Source organism: Schistocerca serialis, chromosome 7, assembly GCF_023864345.2.
Source record: "Schistocerca serialis cubense isolate TAMUIC-IGC-003099 chromosome 7, iqSchSeri2.2, whole genome shotgun sequence".
NCBI classification, from domain to species: Eukaryota; Metazoa; Arthropoda; class Insecta; order Orthoptera; family Acrididae; genus Schistocerca; species Schistocerca serialis.
The window spans coordinates 271863307-271884610 of NC_064644.1; the positions used below are offsets into that span (position 1 = coordinate 271863307).

At 42.4% G+C, this 21304-nt stretch overlaps 1 protein-coding gene across 2 annotated transcripts in view; it reads left to right on the forward strand.

Moving 5' to 3' along the window:
* Nucleotides 1-21304, forward strand: part of LOC126412617 (synembryn-A) — a 137480-nt gene that overhangs the window by 39553 nt on the left and 76623 nt on the right. For both annotated transcript variants that reach the window (XM_050082285.1, XM_050082286.1), the window contains exon 3: nt 14742-14869. In XM_050082285.1, coding sequence (XP_049938242.1) covers nt 14742-14869 — 128 coding nt within the window. The remainder of the gene's footprint in view (nt 1-14741; nt 14870-21304) is intronic.

The following is a 21304-nucleotide window of genomic DNA, read 5'->3' on the forward strand; positions in this document are numbered from 1 at the left end:
GACCAGGCTGTTCATCATGTGTTTCAGTGCCGACTGTGTCCAGCCTCTTCCACAGAAGAAGAACTTCATCAAGGAGCAGAAAATGTATTGGAAGTGGCCAAGTTTTGGACAGAAGTAATATAGTCATAACTGTTTATAATAATATGTATGTTTCTGATAAAGTAATAAATAAATAAACAAACAAACATATCAACAAAACATTAATTTTAGCGAAGGTGTTACAACATGCAGTGTCCAGAAGCACATTGCAGCACCAAAACTGTAGGAGAATTGGGATAGTTGAAGATTATCAGCTATGTTCAACCTCATCATGAAATGAGTAACTGAGAGTTGGAAGAAACAGTTTTTCTCATTCTAACCTTTGAGAGCCCAGCAAAGGTGGCACAAACATCTAAAGGAAAACCTCAGTCTCACGGTATGTTATATGCTGATGGAGTGAATGGCTGTTAAAGTGAAACAGTCATTAGAAGGCAATTTCTGGGGAGCTTAGGGCACCTAAGTTGTGTAAGGCTTAACTATCCTCTGTTTACCAAAACCTCGGCAACAAACCAAAGGACATCCTTCTATACCTTTTTAATACAATTGGGCAAGCAGGACAATTTCCCAACTTTTCGAGGGAAGAAGTTTCAGTCTCCCATCCCTGAAATAGGAGAGGACAGTGCCTCCGTAGTTACAAAAGTGTTGCCTCAATGAGCAGTGTAGGAACGAGCTTGGAGCAAATGGTCAGCTGTCTCACCTGGCCTGTATAGAAAGCTTCTTAACCACGCCTGATGTGGGTTCACAAGGCATTGATTAGCATAGGCAACCTAACTGTGGTGTCAGTTGTACAACAGGCTTCCATTTTTCTTTTCTTTTCTTTTGGGTAATCAATTTTCCGATTGTTGCTTGAGGCTTGCAATAGTTTCACTTCCAGTGACAGCCTCTCCATCTCAGAATAACATTTATATCCTATGAAGACAGTATTTAGAGCACTTGCCCACGAAAGGCAAAGGTCCCGAGTTCGAGTCTCGGTCGAGCACACAGTTTTAATCTGCCAGGAAGTTTCAAGACAGTATTTAATTGACAGTTTTTTCATATACAGGTAAGGCAAATTATACTACTATACAATGGGCTTGCACAGCTCCATTAATAAGGCTCCCATTGTTGTTTAGGGCTCCCATTGCTGGCTGCCAATATTTGTACTGTCTTTCCAACTCCAACAGTTTTTAGGGACTCATTTAGGGAAGTTTTGTCATACAGATTTGATTAGGTGAGTTGTGCGGATGGTAGGTCCACTCATAGTGCCATATTTGACAGCACTGCTAAACGAGGCATTGCAAATACGTAGGATTCTGGTGATATGGAAAATTACTACTACAATATTGATTAAAAAGGGAAATGATAAAGAACCAGCATCAACAAAAAGCTGTAGACCTATTAGCTTATTAATTGTCTTGGCCAAAGTTTAGGAGTATCTGCTTTGTGCCTGGTTACAGGCACACATGGACCTCTTGGGTCTAAACCAGTGACATTATGAATTCAGAAAAGGAAAGTGTGTAGATGATGCAGTTAACAGAGCTCTACATATTGTAAAATATTTTGCAGCAAAATATGCAGTTGTGCTCGTGATTGACATCGCAGGTGTATTCGATAATCTCTAGCCTACGATATTTGCACGCCTCTGAGATCTTGTTGCCCCCAAATCCCTGTATAGGAACTTTGTAGATTATTGTAGCAAAGTATAAGGTGATTGAAAAGGTTACCAAGGGCTGCCTTCAAGGCTCCATCAGTGATACATTGTTCTGGGATCTTAGCATTGAAACCCTGTTACATCTGTTAGATGGGGTAGCTACTATTGAAGCTGTTGTTGCATACACAGTTAATACCCTAGTAGTTGATTTTGCAGACTCCAGGGCGAAACTTGAGGAAAATATGAATGATATGCTAGCTCAGATGCAGCATTGGTGCAAGGACAACAAACTGACTGTAGCTGTTTATAAAACACCTTAGATACTTTTAAAGGGAAGACCTTCTCTTGCCAAAGGCTTGATGGAATCCCTGTAAAACACAGCACCAGCACTATTTGTAGATATTTAGGCATTCTTCTAGATGAGAAAAAACTTCCTAAAACATGTAAAATCTGTTCCTCAGAAAGCAGCTAAAATTATGCATAAGGTTGCCCTTGGTGGGACTGCTGACTACAAATTACTATTGCATGTCGAGTGGTCGTATCGTGAAGCTATCTTCAATGCCATTGTGGGATTTGCTGCCAGTGTCTGGGTGCGTTGCCTTCAACTAGGCAGATGCAAAACAATACTGTGACAGATTCAGCAGAGCGTACTTCTGAGGCACAGCGGTGCCTTTTGCAGTTACACCTGTTGAGGGATTACTGGTGCGGGGTATGTTTGATAGACATTGTGGTACGTTACATGGCAGCACTGTATTGGTTGGGGCATGGACAATATGATCATGTGTATGAGTTCACAGGATCTCATATTACTGGAGGTAAGATAAACGTTAGTCTGACTGGGACACTAGACGCACTGCAAAGCGGGTTTACGATGTATCCCAAGCATCAGGAATAGGCTCAAACCACGCAGCATCACCCCTACGCAAGGTATGTTGGAGCTGTTAACAGTTCATGGTCCATATCCCAAACATTTGCATTGAGTGGGATGTAGTAATGCTCCCGGAAAGCTCTGCTGATCATATTGTTTTCAGTTGTCCCTTTTTTTTTTTTTTTTTTTTTAAGGTGGAGAGAAACTGCAGACATTTTGACTGCAATCTGCAAACAGTTGAGTGACCAAAACTTGTGGACTAGAGCAGATGGATGCTGTGAATGTTAAAATAATGTCAACAGACCACAAGAAGAATTTCCTCCTTTATTGATAATGATAGACACATATAAATTAGACTAAGAGGAACTTTGATATATATATTAAAAAAAAAAAAAGAAAAAAACCAACCAGGAAGAAAGAATGCTTTTGCCATCCACTCAGATATGCATAGACTTGAGGATTGCGAGGCATGCACATACCAGCGTGGGCAGTGTAGAATAGTGTAGCAACAATAGGTTTAGAAGTAGATATAGTTGTAGTTAATTGTCGAACCTCAAGTTGTTCTGAGGCTGCTTGTAACACATCTAGTAATATAAGCTGGAAATTATTCACTTGGAACTTTAGTTAATTTATTTTATTTTATATAATAGAGGGAAACATTCCACGTGGGAAAAATATATCTAAAAACAAAGATGATGTGACTTACCGAACGAAAGCGCTGGCAGGTCGATAGACACACAAACATACACACAAAATTCAAGCTTTCGCAACAAACTGTTGCCTCACCAGGAAAGAGGGAAGGAGAGGGAAAGACGAAAGGATGTGGGTTTTAAGGGAGAGGGTAAGGAGTCATTCCAATCCCGGGAGCGGAAAGACTTACCTTAGGGGGAAAAAAGGACGGGTATACACTCGCGCGCACACACACACATATCCATCCACACATATACAGACACAAGCAGACATATTTAAAGACAAAGAGTTTGGGCAGAGATGTCAGTCGAGGCGGAAGTGCAGAGGCAAAGATGATGTTGAATGACAGGTGAGGTATAAGTGGCGGCAACTTGAAATTAGCGGAGATTGAGGCCTGGTGGGTAACGGGAAGAGAGGATATATTGAAGAGCAAGTTCCCATCTCCGGAGTTCGGATAGGTTGGTGTTGGTGGGAAGTATCCAGATAACCCGGACGGTGTAACACTGTGCCAAGATGTGCTGGGCGTGCACCAAGGCATGTTTAGCCACAGGGTGATCCTCATTAGCAACAAACACTGTCTGCCTGTGTCCATTCATGCGACTGGACAGTTTGTTGCTGGTCATTCCCACATAGAATGCATCACAGTGTAGGCAGGTCAGTTGGTAAATCACGTGGGTGTTTTCACATGTGGCTCTGCCTTTGATCGTGTACACCTTCCGGGTTACAGGACTGGAGTAGGTGGTGGTGGGAGGGTGCATGGGACAGGTTTTACACCGGGGGCGGTTACAAGGATAGGAGCCAGAGGGTAGGGAAGGTGGTTTGGGGATTTCATAGAGATGAACTAACAGGTTACAAAGGTTAGGTGGGCGGCGGAAAGACACTCTTGGTGGAGTAGGGAGAATTTCATGAAGGATGGATCTCATTTCAGGGCAGGATTTGAGGAAGTCGTATCCCTGCTGGAGAGCCACATTCAGAGTCTGGTCCAGTCCTGGAAAGTAACCTGTCACAAGTGGGGCACTTTTGTGGTTCTACTGTGGGGGATTCTGGGTTTGAGGGGATGAGGTAGTGGCTCTGGTTATTTGCTTCTGTACCAGATCAGGAGGATAGTTGCGGGATGCAAAAGCTGTTATCAGGTTGTTGGCGTAATGGTTCAGGGATTCCGGACTGGAGCAGATTCGCTTGCCACGAAGACCTAGGCTGTAGGGAAGGGACCGTTTGATGTGGAATGGGTGGCAGCTGTCACAATGGAGGTACCGTTGCTTGTTGGTGGATTTGATGTGGGCGGACGTGTGAAGCTGGCCATTGGACAGGTGGAGGTCAACAAACGGTCCCTTCCCTACAGCCTAGGTCTTCGTGGCAAACGAATCTGCTCCAGTCCGGAATCCCTGAACCATTACACCAACAACCTGACAACAGCTTTCGCATCCCACAACTACCCTCCCGACCTGGTACAGAAGCAAATAACCAGAGCCACTTCCTCATCCCTTCAAACCCAGAATCCCCCACAGAAGAACCACAAAAGTGCCCCACTTGTGACAGGATACTTTCCAGGACTGGACCAGACTCTGAATGTGGCTCTCCAGCAGGGATACGACTTCCTCAAATCCTGCCCTGAAATGAGATCCATCCTTCATGAAATTCTCCCTACTCCACCAAGAGTGTCTTTCCGCCGCCCACCTAACCTTTGTAACCTGTTAGTTCATCTCTATGAAATCCCCAAACCACCTTCCCTACCCTCTGGCTCCTATCCTTGTAACCGCCCCCGGTGTAAAACCTGTCCCATGCACCCTCCCACCACCACCTACTCCAGTCCTGTAACCCGGAAGGTGTACACGATCAAAGGCAGAGCCACATGTGAAAACACCCACGTGATTTACCAACTGACCTGCCTACACTGTGATGCATTCTATGTGGGAATGACCAGCAACAAACTGTCCAGTCGCATGAATGGACACAGGCAGACAGTGTTTGTTGCTAATGAGGATCACCCTGTGGCTAAACATGCCTTGGTGCACGCCCAGCACATCTTGGCACAGTGTTACACCGTCCGGGTTATCTGGATACTTCCCACCAACACCAACCTATCCGAACTCCGGAGATGGGAACTTGCTCTTCAATATATCCTCTCTTCCCGTTACCCACCAGGCCTCAATCTCCGCTAATTTCAAGTTGCCGCCACTCATACCTCACCTGTCATTCAACATCATCTTTGCCTCTGCACTTCCGCCTCGACTGACATCTCTGCCCAAACTCTTTGTCTTTAAATATGTCTGCTTGTGTCTGTATATGTGTGGATGGATATGTGTGTGTGTGCGCGCGAGTGTATACCCGTCCTTTTTTCCCCCTAAGGTAAGTCTTTCCGCTCCCGGGATTGGAATGACTCCTTACCCTCTCCCTTGAAAACCACATCCTTTCGTCTTTCCCTCTCCTTCCCTCTTTCCTGATGAGGCAACAGTTTGTTGCGAAAGCTTGAATTTTGTGTGTATGTTTGTGTTTGTTTGTGTGTCTATCGACCTGCCAGCGCTTTCGTTCGGTAAGTCACATCATCTTTATTTTATTTTATGTTTTTTAATTGATTTTTATTTTAATTTTCTGTTTTATTTCTACATTAATATTACAAATAGTTGCTCTTAACATAATTTATCAAAATATAAAAAATAAATCATTGTACGTCCCCATGATTATCATATATGTACAACTGTTTAGAGTTTGCAGATAACAGGTCAAAAATTTGTGACAGTAAATTGAAATTGAATTGTCTCCAACAAGGAAGTGTTTTAACTGTAATCCTCTTGCTCTTTCCTATAAATAATTAATGTCCACGGTATGGACTCAACTCGAGTGCTGCTTATTATTGGATGAATTTTCAGTTGTTTAGTTCCTCTTGCAATCCTGCTGCAGCTGCAGCAGCAGCAGCAGCAGCAGCATACCAGTTACAGTCAACTACATGGAGGTCAGAAAATGAGATGTAGATGCCTGTTTAAATTTTTCTGCTGCGAAGAGTGTGTGTGTGTGTGTGTGTGTGTGTGTGTGTGTGTGTGTGTGTGTGTGTGTGTGTGAGAGAGAGAGAGAGAGAGAGAGAGAGAGAGAGAGAGAGAGAGAGAGAGAGAGAGTGTGTGTGAGTGAGTGAGTGAGTGAGTGAGAGAGAGAGAGTGTTTTTACCCTTTCTTCATGTGCTTTTAATGTACCTGTTCTACAAATGAAAACACCACACTGAAATATAAGAATTTGGTGAAATCTCTGGGCCACTTAATGGTTATTTCTAAATTCTCATGGATGCCACTCTTAAGGAACCTAAAGACAAGGTCTCTGTAGGAAAACCTTAAAGCACCTTAGCCACAGGATTAATGGAACAGAGTGTGTCAGCTGCAGGTTTGTAAAGTTCTCTTGAGATCCCAGATAGATTACAGGTGTTACAGGTGCACAGTAAGACTTGCTAATCTTAAGATCATTGATGCTACCCACCATGAGGGGAACAGTCTGTTCACTGGATCAGGTCATACCTAGACTCTGCACTGAAGCCGGGAACCTGCTACAAATCATCCTCTGGCAGCTCTTCAATATGTTTGAGTTATATTGGTTCATCCCTTTTACAGAATTCTTAACATATCAAACTGTTGCTCACCATGCAATGGAACCAATTTTCATGAATGAGCAACAGGTTCAATTGTATGTGTGTGAAGCATGAGGTGTTGGATTTTGGTGTTGGGCACGTGGCAGTTGGAAACCAGGTTTGCAACGAGTTACCTCCCTGATTACTGACAAGGCCCAGAATAATTTTTGATTTATTGCCAATATTAGGAAAAGGGTAGATTGCTACTCACCATGTAATGTAGACTTTGAGCCACAGAGAGGCACAACAAAAAGTCTGCTAAACATTCCCCACAGTGCCAGCCACTAATCCTGTCCAGTATCCTCGTCCATTCCTACTCCACCTCTGCTCCCAACCCATTTCCTCATGGCTAATATCCTTGTAATAGACCTAGATGCAATACCTACTTGATACATCCTCCTATACATCCCCCTAACATCACATACACCAGTCTGGTCACAAGCATCACCTATCTCATCAAAGGTAGTGTTACCTGTGAAAGCAGTCATGTGATCTACAAGCTAAGCTGCAACCACTGTGCTATGTTCTAATTGGACGTGATAACCAACAAGCTGTTTGTCAGCATGAATGGACACTGACAAACTGGGGCCAAGAAACAGCTGGACCACCAGTTTCTGAGCAAGCTGTGTAACGCAATGTTCTTCACTTCTGTGATTGCTTCACGGTGTGTACCGTCTGGATCCTTCCTACCAACATGCATCTTTTTTGAACTGCACAGGTGGGAACACTCTCTGCAATATATGCTGTGTTGCTGTAGCCCCCTGACCTCAACATTCATTAGTCGCTGTCCTTCACACATCTGACCCATTCCCTGTTCCCACACTAGCACTACACAGTCTTCTATTCCACCAATGCACCCACAGTCTTTTTATATCTACATCTATGTAAATACTCCACAATCCACCTTATGGTGTGTGAAGGAGGGTACCACATACCACTACTAGTAATTTCCTTTCCTTTTCCACTATCAGATAAAACTAAGAAAAAATTACTGTCTATATGCCTCCATATGAGCCCTAATTTCTCGTATCTTATCTTCGTGGTCCTTACGCACAAAGTATAATGGAGGCAACAGAATTGTTCTTCAGTCAGCTGCAAATGCAGGTTCTCTGAATTTTCTTAATAGTGTTCCTCAAAAAGCATTTCACCTTCCCTCCAGGGATTCCCATTTGAGTTCCTGAAGCATCTTTGCAACACAAGGGTTTTGATCGAACCTACTAGTAACAATTCTAGCACCGCACCTCTGAATTGTTTTGATGTCTCTCTTTAATCCAATCTGGTACGGGTCCCAAACACTCGCAAGAATAGGTCACACTAGCATCCTACATGCAGTCTCCTGTACACATGAACCACACTTTCTTAGAATTTTTCCAATAAACCGAAGTCGACCATACGCTTTTCCTACCACAGTCCTCACATTTTGCTTAACAATGTTATGCCCAGATATGTAAATGAATTGAGTGTGTCAAGCAGGACACTACTAATGCTGTATGTGAACAGTATGGGCTTGTTTTTCCTATTCATCCTTCATTAACTTAAATTTTTCTACATTTAGAGTTAGCTGCCATACCTCACATCTCCTTTTCCACTCACCCCCCCCCCCCTCCCTCTGCCCCCTCCCCAACCTCTGTCTAACCTCCTGTCTGCACATAGTTACTCCAAACTCTCCCCACTAAGTTCCTGTTTGCTTGCACAAGCAGCACTTCACCGTCCCCCACCCCTACCCTGCTATCTTCATCCTCCCCAGCCCAGTCTCCTCTTTATCCCCACCAACCAGATTGTTTCTCCCATGATGCACTGTTGCTCACAGTCTGGCCTCAGCAGCCAGAGATAAGAGTTTGTGTGTGTGTGCACACCTGTAATCTATCTGGGATCTCAAGAGAGCTTTACACACCTGCAGCTGACGCACTCTGTCCCATTAATCCTGTGGCTAAGGTGCTTTAAGGTTTTCCTACAGAGACCTTGTCTTTAGGTTCCTTAAGAGTGGCATCCATGACAATTTAGAAATAACTGTCAAGTGGCCCAGAGATTTCACCAAATTCGTATACTTCAGTGTGGTGTTTTCATTGAGACACAGAAGTGTGTACACTCCTACACATATTTTTTATTCAGTGTGTCATGAAATGTTAAATGAGCACCACAACTTTATTGTTATAGTTAAAAGATATACGTAAGCAGGGATCTCACTTGGTTGTTCTGTGGTTTCCCCGTTATAATTCAGTAGTGCAATGTGCCATCCACCCTGCATATTACCATTTCACTATTAAGGTTCAATCATGCGTAAATGGGAAGAAGGGTAACTGGAAGTGACTGATAATAAGCTACAGTTAGTGAAAGCAACAGTTCGGCTGTGGTAAGAGGTTCTTCTCGCACAAAGGATGCATTTTGGTGACACCCGGCTTTCTGCTTCAGCAAGTGGACCTTGTGATGTACAGATTACAGTGTACCAGATGATAATTGGCTGTTTTATGTTCTGACAAAGGGGCAAGGCTAGTTTATCTGCAGATTTTCCTTCTAGTTCAGTTGCCAATGGGACAAATGTACAGATTTAAAGATTCTGTGAAACATTTATTTTACATATGTTTTAACATACGGTGGACACCACAGTCACGATGGTTTGAAAACCTGTGGATGCACTTGTCAGATCGTCACAAATAGTAGCATTCCTACTATAATTTCTAAACCACATCTGTGGCACCTTGTGCTAGGTAAACACCCGAAAATGGCCTTTTAATCTGAAACTACTTGTGTAATTAAGAAGATCTTAATAAATATAAAACCTTAGAAGGGAAATTTCACATTCATTCACCAAAGTTAGTCTTTTAGAGTTTGACTGCTAGTGTGGATGTAATGGTGCACATATGTGAGAATGAGAGAGTGTAGTTGTAAATGAGATTATATTATATCCTTTTATAAAGTTTTATCCTTTGTTTCCCCCAATTGTTTAGAGCAAGAGCACTGATAACACCATAACTGAACATCCTTAAATGAGAAACACACTGGCACACACAAAATGGAATTGACTTAGGTTCCATAGAACCAGCAAGTCCTGAGCTATTTTACTCTAATCTCTTGGACTCACCACCAAGATAGAGAGATAAAAATAAACTTTACCCCTAAAATAGTCCCTTTTATTCAGTAGAATAAGAGTGGTTTAACGGCTATGTTGAACAACTGAAGCTTCTTGCACAGGGATATGATATGTTTGTATCTTCTAGGAATTTATGTCAAATATACTGTCACAGCTATGCTAAAGGGTTCGCAGAATGTACAACCAGTGACCTTGTTGGTGACAGGGCTCAAGCTGGGATGGCTGTGTTTGGCAGTGACACAATCTCATTAATCATTGATTTGCTAGCAATTGCCATCAAAATGTGTATGTCACTGTACGACTCTAAGACATGGAGGCCTCAGAGAGGACACTGGGTGTAGCCCGGCATTGTAACAAAGTTGTCGGCATTGATTTCTCCTTGTTGCTTGCTTGCTTTTGTGGATACTGCTCAGTGGAATGTTGGTAATGGTTATTCCTGTGTTCATCGTTTTCTAACATGAAATTATCTTTCTGAAAAGTTACTGCCTGGAGGGAGGCTCCCAGGTGAATGCTCTTCGGTAAAATGAAACATTTTCCAATCCTTCATCTGTGTTTTTAACACCAAAACAACACCCAGGACAGGGTGGGTGTAATACACCTACAGGGTTATTACAAATGATTGAAGCGATTTCACAGCTCTACAATAACTTTATTATTTGAGATATTTTCACAATGCTTTTCACACACATACAAAAACTCAAAAAGTTTTTTTAGGCATTCACAAATATTTGATATGTGCCCCTTTAGTGATTCGGCAGACATCAAACCGATAATCAAGTTCCTCCCACACTCGACGCAGCATGTCCCCATCAATGAGTTCGAAAGCATCGTTGATGCGAGCTCACAGTTCTGGCACGTTTCTTGGTAGAAGAGGTTTAAACACTGAATCTTTCACATAACCCCAGAGAAAGAAATCGCATGGGGTTAAGTCAGGAGAGCGTGGAGGCCATGACATGAATTGTTGATCATGATCTCCACCACGACCGATCCATCGGTTTTCCAATCTCCTGTTTAAGAAATGCTTCTGCTTTAGCCTTTTCCGTAAGATTTTCCAAACCGTCGGCTGTGGTACGTTTAGCTCCCTGCTTGCTTTATTCGTCGACTTCCGCGGCTACGCGTGAAACTTACCCGCACGCGTTCAACCGTTTCTTCGCTCACTGCAGGCCGACCCGTTGATTTACCCTTACAGAGGCATCCAGAAGCTTTAAACTGCGCATACCATCGCCGAATGGAGTTAGCAGTTGGTGGATCTTTGTTGGACTTCGTCCTGAAGTGTCGTTGCACTGTTATGACTGACTGATGTGAGTGCATTTCAACCACGACATACGCTTTCTCGGCTCCTGTCGCCATTTTGTCTCACTGCGCTCTCGAGCGCTCTGGCGGCAGAAACCTGAAGTGCGGCTTCAGCCGAACAAAACTTTATGAGTTTTTCTACGTATCTGTAGTGTGTCGTGACCATATGTCAATGAATGGAGCTACAGTGAATTTATGAAATCGCCTCAATCATTTGTAATAGCCCTGTATACAAGGATTTGTCTCACTGGTTGAATTGTGCAATATCCAAATTGGTGGAGTGTTTGGATGTGACATTGGTTTATTGTTGAACTTCATGGGAGCATGGAGGCATGCTTACTCATCATCAGGATTCCAAGTGACTACGTCTGCCCGCATCTCGTGGTCGTGTGGTAGCGCTCTCGCTTCCCACGCCCGGGTTCCCGGGTTCGATTCCCGGCGGGGTCTGGGATTTTCTCTGCCTCGTGATGGCTGGGTGTTGTGTGATGTACTTAGGTTAGTTAGGTTTAAGTAGTTCTAAGTTCTAGGGGACTGATGACCATCGATGTTAAGTCCCATAGTGCTCAGAGCCATTTGAACCATTTTTTTTGACTACGTCTGACCGCAAGGGAGGATTGCCATACTGTGCACCAAGTACATCATATAACCTCATCACACCTGTGCCTGCCATCCAAGAAAATGTGATGGACTCTGTGCAACATTCTGTGCCATCTCATGTGATTTGTTCAGACTAACAGCAGCCGGTCTAGGGAATTAACATTACCATTAACACCACAACATGAACATCTCCATTTGAAATGGTGTCGTGGCCAGGAAGCGAGAACCGTTGATGTATGTGGTCGCATTGTCTTCTGCAATGAATTGCAGTTCTGCATTTCCACGAATGACCATTGTTACTGAGTATGGCAGTGACGTCGGGAGAGGCCCCATTTTTCCAGTGTTTTGGAGGGGCGCAGTGGTGTGACTCCTGATGTCATGATGTGGGAAACCATCATGTATGACTTCAGGCCACGGCTGGTAGCAATTGAGGGAACTCTGAAGGCACAATGGTACATCACTGACATCCTGAGTTGTCATGTGTTACTCCTTACGCGACATTATCATAGTGACATTTTTCAACAGACTATGCTCAACCACACATGGCACATGTCTATGATGTTGATATAGTCCCATATCCAGTAAGATCCTCTGATCTCTTCCTGATGCAGGGTGGAGCACAGTAAATTGCTGATTTGGGAATGAAATAAAAAAAAAATAATAAACACTTAGAAACTTACATGTTTATTTTTCTCATATTGAACAGTATTGGAAGTTTCTAACTGCATGGTTTAAACAGTATATCTGGCAAATGTCTTCCTTCACAATCTACACATTGCCACAGTTGTTTACTGACATTCTCATGCACTCTTTCAAGCATGTCTTGCAATTTCAGCCTCAGTATAGTTCTGTAGGTCTTCCAGAATGTTGGGATGGTTGCAATACACCTTTGACTTCAGGTTACCCCAAAGAAAAAAAATCGCATGGGGCTACATCTGGTGATCCTGGTGATCATGCGAGCCAGTTGAGATACCCCAGGAAATGTTTGCCTCAAAAAATTCTTGTTAATGCCCGCTGTGTTTGCAGTGGCACCGTCTTGTTGAAACCAGTTATCCTGTTATTTCACTGCCTCAAAAGCTGTCTGGAAAAACTCTTGCTGCGTAGTTAAGTAATGATCCAAATTCACAGTCATAGCTTGATGATTTTCCTGGAAAAAGTCGGATTTGTGTCGCTCCAGTACCTCATATTCTGTTTGTTTACACACCCATTGAGGTGAAAATGTGCCTCATCAGGAAAGAACACATTTGTGTCACGTGGTATGGTTGCAAGCATGTCTTTGCAAGATGTTATTTGTGTTACATAATCCTTTACTGATAATTGCTAGACCATGCTCATTTTATATGGGTCGAAATTGTGTTTATTATGAAGAATCTGGTGGATAGAACATCTTGAAATGCCAAGAGCAAGTGTGTGTTTCCGAACTAAGCATTTTGGAGATTGCAGTACTGCTGCTCAAACTCGTTCAACATTTTGCGGTGTTGTAACACTTCTCTCAGGTCCTCTTCATACAGATGCATTTACTCAATTTAAAACTGATTGTCGTCCAGAAGCATGTCCGCATGAAAAGCGCGCTGCTCTGCAATGATTGAATGAGGATTCGAGAAATACACTTCAACACAAAATGAGCACTTCTCACATGTCCACTGCATTATTGCAACTGAATAACAATTGAATACAAACCTCCCGTCGGTCACTATAAATCACACCCAATCTCCCCTCTATTCGAGCAACAGTGCCGCCACAGTGTGAATTCTAATAAAGCAGTTTACCACATTCCACCCTGTAGAACATGTGCATGTGCAGCTCAGACATCAACTCACACCCATTACCATTATCCTTGATATCATGAACCAGTTACAATAGTAGTTATGGGCCACCTTGCCTCAGGAGCAGATACAGTGGCTTTGTGACACATACCAACCTAATCAGTCCAGAGGACAGAGGGGCTGCAGCATGATACTGATACTGCCCATACTGAAAAGTAATGATAAATTTTTCTTGACATTGTAATCACTGAAATAATGTTAAATACCCTCTCAATCTGTGGATGAATTCTTTGTGTATGCTTGTGCTTATACAAACACTATTTAACTGCTGCAGTTGGATGTGACCTTGACTGGACTGATAAGCTGCTACCTGATAACAGTTTCTGTGGTTCCATGCATTTAAGTAAATATACTTATTTTCTCTTTTACGATTTTTTTTCTTTCCTGTCATCAAAGTGCAGTACATTGTGTAGTGTATGCACATGTTCAAATAATTCTCATTCAGTATTACTTGCAACTATCTGGAATTTGACCAGTGAAATATTTTTTGACATAAATGGTTTTAACATTATCACAAATCATACTATTTCACATTTTCACTTTATTAATGGTATAAGAGAATTGCAGTTTTGGGTGGTCACAATGGCAAATGAATAAATACATATGGTGGGAATAATTCATACTCGCTCATAATCTGATGATTTATGGTATTGACACTTAAATCTGTGGTTATGGCTAATTCTCTTTATAATTGGTATTAGCAACGTATTTAGCTTTTCAGTTAATTTGCATAAAAGGGTAAATAACATGCAGAAATTTACTGACTTTGCAATAAGTCTCATGGTCTGGCCATTACTTACTTTCAGTCGAGAGACTCATACTTTCCACTTCACAGAAAGTGAATTCTCCATTACCCTTTCCCTATCCAACCTTCATAACCTGATTTTCCCTCTCTTCTCCTGTCCCAAAGCAAGACCCAGCAGTTCAGAAAGTCAAGGGTACTATGTTTCTTTTTATGTGTGTGTATCAGCAGTGCTGAGAGTTGTCCCTGTTCAATGTAAAAGAATTAATCTTTCTTTTTAGCTATTAAGAAAGAGAACTCGTTCTTCCCTTATCCTAGAATTACTAACCCCTTTTTATGTACACTTTTTCAGCCGTGATAAAGTGGGATTATGTGATCATGTGACAGAGAAGCGAGTGGAGACTTTATTGAAATTAGCAGGACTTGTGCCACAAGAAGAAGCTTTGTCAAAAGCAAGCCAGAAGTCAGCTGACCGTGATGGTTTGTTGTTTTCATTTTATCTCCATAACTATTTGAGGATGAGAAACAGTTTCCATATCAGTTCTGTTTGTGCTCCTTGCATTTTTTAAATTATTCATAAAAGTTACAGATTTTGCACAGACTCTTACTTGAGTTTTTTGTGTACTGTAAAAGACTGGTAATACATATGTGTCACAAAATTTACAGTATGTGTGTCACTCATAAGATAGCCAGGACTGCAGGGACAAAATAATATGTGGTGCATATCTGTTGACTTTGTGGCCACAGTAAACATACCAAGAGGGCATAAGCTGCATGATTTTAGCCTTTCACTATATGTGTTGTGATCAAGATAAAATTCTAGGATTTGTTGAGCAAACTGTTAAGAATATTCTTCATGTTCATGCGGGACATATTTTCCTGATGATCATACCAAATTTCAGGGATAACAATAAAAAACACAAAAGTAACAAAATAAGGTAAGTAACATTGACGTGCTAGTGCCACAGTGAAAAGTTTATGAACTTACATAGTTTCTGAAAGTCAGTTCAAAATGTCGTTTATGAAGGCTATGAATTTCAAAATTTTTAGTTGTGATTTCTGCCCAGTGGTTTATGACAACATGAAGAATGCAAATAAACATCACTCACAACTACTATTGAATCTCTCAACCTGCATGTCTTAGTAATTGTACAAACCATTTTCATGGGGAAATGTGCTCAGCTTGCAATTACAGTTTTGAACAAATAAATAAGTGACTTTTGTTGTATTCTTTATTTCTGTTCAAACAAATTATTTCCAATAATTTATGGCTGGCTTGAACTTGCAATTAACTGTGAAAAGAGCCTCTTGAGTGCAGGTTGCGTCCATCAGGCAGACCAAGTGTTGCACTTCATCATAATTGCAGAGAATGTCCGATTCCACCAGGAGAAGATCTCGGTTGTGCCTATTGGTCTTGCAGCACAGCACTTTGACCCGCATGCTGTTCAGTGTCTCTCACAGGTAGGATACCACACAACCAACAGCAGGCCCTTCTTTTGAAACAATTTCTACTTCTGTCCACCATCTCTCCACTGTTTCTGGTGGGCACCCACTAACACATGAGTTCTTTGCGGAAACTTTTTCTGAACCTTAAGCACTTTCTAGGTGAATGTATTCCAAGCATTGGATGATGGGGTTTGGCTTCCATATTAACCCTCCCTCTTTCCATCACCACGTGTCAGATGATCTCACTGTTCTAACAAACAATAGAAGAGAAGCCAAACTTGTTATGGAGAAGATTCACGAAATCTCTCAGAAAACTGGTCTGCAAATCTACAAGAAAACTCAGTGTATGGAAAGGAAGCCTGCTATTATCTCCCCATTATAATCCAGTACAGGCAAGAATCACAAGTTAGCCACTATAAATATCTAGGAGAGATCATCCAACCACCAGATTTGAACACAACTGCCAATCAAGAAAGAATTTCAAAACTACAAAAAGCATGTAAGCTCACGTGCAGTCAGTGCAATAAAAAATATATTTGCCAATGCAGAACTTAAGGCATTGCAACACAATAGTTCCACCAGAAGTAGCCCGTGCTGCAAAAATTCGTGAGAGTCGTGCTCAAACAGAAATAATAGAGATTGAAAATCAGGAAAGGAAAATTCTAAAGAAAATATTCTGACCAGTTTTTTGTGAAGGAATTTGAATAAAGAGGCTGTTGAGAGAGAGATCTACAAATAGATAGAAATAACAACAGACAGCTTTAGAAGAAGGAGGATGAAACTGTGTGGGCATGTCCACAGGATGCACAAGGACAGGTTCACTGGACGAATCTTCAAGGTAGCAAACACTAGCCAGAATTAAACAAAATGGATCTCAGAAATAGAATAAAATATTATGAAGTGGGAATTGCAAGAGATTACATAAGCAATCGACAACTGTTCAGAAACATAAAAAACATACACTTACACAAATACAGTGGGAAAGGGAATAGGAAATAAATGATCAGAAGAACATGAAAGAGAACACACTGAGTGCATGGATAGAATTTGGAAAAACAAATGATTAAGAAAAAAATGTGACTACTCACGTTCAGATGCTTTCTTAAAAGTAATACTAAACAAAATATATGAGTGGATGCAATGCCGACATGTGGGTAAGACTGGTGCTGCATGCTGGAGTGGCATACTCAGCAGCAGATACACACAGTACCACAGCAGACATTCAGAACAGTCATGGATCAGCACCCTGTGTCCTGCCCATTAGGAATGTAATGATATTGTTTCTTGGCACAAGCCTTAGCTTTGATGTTGTTTCAGAGCTGCTTGATTGTCAGAGTGCAATCCAGTCAAGTCTTGGTATTTGGGATGTGTACAATGCCACAGTCATTTTTATCACCATGACAAATAAATTTTTTGCCCCATCTATTTGTGTTAATATAGAAAGTGCAGAACTGTGTCATGCTGGCATTTGGCCTTAGAAGGTTATCCTCATAATACAGACTGGGTTTATCCAGAGTCTCTGTCAGTTCCTTCCTATGACTATGGAGCTAAAGCCACGAACTGCCATTGTTGTATTGTCAGCGTGTTTGAATTGCTGATGGATGAAACTTAATTACAGAAGACAACAAATGATGAAACAACAGCAGAAAAATTATTGCTACAGGTAAACATACGGTCAGTGAAGAGAGACAACTACTGGTGAACAAGTCATTTTTATAGAAAAGAAAAAGAATTATCAAGATCTTCACCTTGAGTGTGCTCTTATGTGGCTGGGAAAGCTGAACACTGATGAAGACCCACTGGAAATAATTAGAAGTGATAGAAATGTGGCATTAGAGAAAGCTATCGGGGATCATTTAGCCAGAAAGAAAAACTAATGAAGATGTTCTTGAGTCGCAGAGAAACCTGAAAACAAAAGGGAAACAGAACTGTGGGGATATTTATTGAGACACAATAAGTTTTTAACCGATATATAAGAAGGAAAGCTTTTGGAAAGAAATCTAAGAGGAGAAAGAAAATAATCAGAGATCTGTTGTAAGTACCAGAATGTAAGAATAGTCAAGAAATGAAGAGGACAGCACAAAATAGGGGAAAATGATTGCAGTGTCAGGACATAGCCTTTTGCCATATGACGACGATGAGAGGCTGAGGTGGAATTTCCTTCACAATATGACAACAAGGATATCAAGGTGGTGGTGGTACCTCTTTAGATCTTAGAGCTTTATCAGTAGCTTCATATGATTGATAATGTCATATGCAGCTGTCTGATGAGTGAAGGCCACTGTAGTAATATTTCATCCATGCATGTACATCTCCCTTGTATAGTGTGAGATTTAGGTTCTACCCATGATGTCTGTGGTCAGAATCCTCTTAGTGTTGGATTAATTTCGGTTCAAACATGTTTTATATTAGTTGTATTTCAGTCATTCTAGGACCTTAAACATGTATCAGATCTGTGACAGGGGTCAAAAACTTTTGGGTATTGTTCCTTCCGTGTTTTCAATGAGGCAATAATTCAGGCCCTCCTCCCTGTCTTAAAGATCTGCAAATTGGTGACACAGTTGGTCTTGTGTCCAGGAGCCACTGTTGTTGGTTCAAAGTTCTGAGTTTGTTTTATCTTCAAGTCTTCAGCACCAGGTGATGTGTTGTACTTAATCTTCGCTCAGTCATGATGAATGTGTTTATGGGCATTTTGGTTTTTGCTTCCCAGACTTCGAAATATGCAATTTCGAGTCATCTTGTCATTGGTTGTACCATTAAGCTGCAGTTGACTTGTAAGTCTGCAGTAACTTATGTTACATTGTTATAAGGATATGTTGAATGTTCTTGAAATTCACTTGGTGATGTCAGGGAAGTTGTTATATTCCTGAAGCTTCAGTCTTAACTTCACTATCTCTATATTTAGATAGTCAGTGGCAGTTTTCCTGTTGCTGTTTCTTAAACTGAAACTTCTTGTGAACAGTATCTGCTATGGCTTGACAAAAGTGCTTACAATAAACGTGCTGGCTCTGTGCTATGCGTGAGGGATTGGCATGCCTACGTGCTTCTCACATTGGGCTACTATAGCAGAAGGGAAGCACTTATTTTTGGGGTTGTAACCTCTTCTTCACCTGTCACTATTGGAGGAGGGCAGCAGTTTACTACACTCCTGGAAATGGAAAAAAGAACACATTGACACCGGTGTGTCAGACCCACCATACTTGCTCCGGACACTGCGAGAGGGCTGTACAAGCAATGATCACACGCACGGCACAGCAGACACACCAGGAACCGCGGTGTTGGCCGTCGAATGGCGCTAGCTGCGCAGCATTTGTGCACCGCCGCCGTCAGTGTCGGCCAGTTTGCTGTGGCATACGGAGCTCCATCGCAGTCTTTAACACTGGTAGCATGCCGCGACAGCGTGGACGTGAACCGTATGTGCAGTTGACGGACTTTGAGCGAGGGCGTATAGTGGGCATGCGGGAGGCCGGGTGGACGTACCGCCGAATTGCTCAACACGTGGGGCGTGAGGTCTCCACAGTACATCGATGTTGTCGCCAGTGGTCGGCGGAAGGTGCACGTGCCCGTCGATCTGGGACCGGACCGCAGCGACGCACGGATGCACGCCAAGACCGTAGGATCCTACGCAGTGCCGTAGGGGACCGCACCGCCACTTCCCAGCAAATTAGGGACACTGTTGCTCCTGGGGTATCGGCGAGGACCATTCACAACCGCCTCCATGAAGCTGGGCTACGGTCCCGCACACCGTTAGGCCGTCTTCCGCTCACGCCCCAACATCGTGCAGCCCGCCTCCAGTGGTGTCGCGACAGGCGTGAATGGAGGGACGAATGGAGACGTGTCGTCTTCAGCGATGAGAGTCGCTTCTGCCTTGGTGCCAATGATGGTCGTATGCGTGTTTGGCGCCGTGCAGGTGAGCGCCACAATCAGGACTGCATACGATCGAGGCACACAGGGCCAACACCCGGCATCATGGTGTGGGGAGCGATCTCCTACACTGGCCGTAGACCACTGCTGATCGTCGAGGGGACACTGAATAGTGCATGGTACATCCAAACCGTCATCGAACCCATCGTTCTACCATTCCTATACCGGCAAGGGAACTTGCTGTTCCAACAGGACAATTCACGTCCGCATGTATCCCGTGCCACCCAACGTGCTCTAGAAGGTATAAGTCAACTACCCTGGCCAGCAAGATCTCAGGATCTGTCCCCCATTGAGCATGTTTGGGACTGGATGGATCGTCGTCTCACGCGGTCTGCACGTCCAGCACGAACGCTGGTCCAACTGAGGCGCCAGGTGGAAATGGCATGGCAAGCCGTTCCACAGGACTACATCCAGCATCTCTACGATCGTCTCCATGGGAGAATAGCAGCCTGCATTGCTGCGAAAGATGGATATACACTGTACTAGTGCCGACATTGTGCATGCTCTGTTGCCTGTGTCTATGTGACTGTGGTTCTGTCAGTGTGATCATGTGATGTATCTGACCCCAGGAATGTGTCAATAAAGTTTCCCCTTTCTGGGACAATGAATTCACGGTGTTCTTATTTCAATTTCCAGGAGTGTATTATAAACTAAATGGAAGTTGTGTGACTCTTCTAAGCCTTGAGTGCAATTTTTTGGTCATCGGTCTCCTGGAAGCCCATACCACACTGGAGCATTTAAAATCTCCCAGCACAGAATTGTCATTGTTTCTGACTTTAGTTGGTGCCTGGAAGATGTCATCTTTTCCTGGTGGCTTGCACGTGGAGGTGATGCTGTACTGTGGAGCCCAAAACTACACTAAAGTTAATGTTGATATTCTTAGTTAGATTGTTTAGCCATAATGTCTGCCAAAGAACTACAAAAATAGATTCTAAAGTCATATTTCAGAATCGATATGATTAATTAAGATTTTCTTGGATGCTCACAAAGTGAGTTGGTTTAATACCACATGCAAAGGTCAAGAATTTCAAATTTAATTTTCCTTTTTCTGCACACAAGGTGAAATTCTGGGAATTGATGATAAAATGAGTGAATACAACACAAGTGGAAGTTAACAAAATGACACACACACAGAACTGCAGTGTCTGGAGGAAAAGGAATTTCGAATTATGAGATGTATGTGTTGTTCATGTAGTGTTTATCTCAGTCCCCAGCACAGTGTTTTAATTCTACTAATTCTCTGCTTCAGAAGGGCTTCGATCCTTAAGGCTATGAAAATCAGCTGTTCTTAATAACTATTTGCTCAGAGCATTTTATATAGAAATATAGTTTCATCCAATTAAACAGATTCTTTTATTCTGTGCAAGACTACCTTCATTTATTATACAGCTGCAAGAGAATTTAAAAATCCTAATCCAAAATGAGTTGCAAATACAAAATGTAACCCATTTAGGCGAATAAGACCTTTTCCAAATTAATTTGTGATTATATTTAAAAACAAAGATGATGTGACTTACCATACGAAAGCGCTGGCAGGTCGATAGA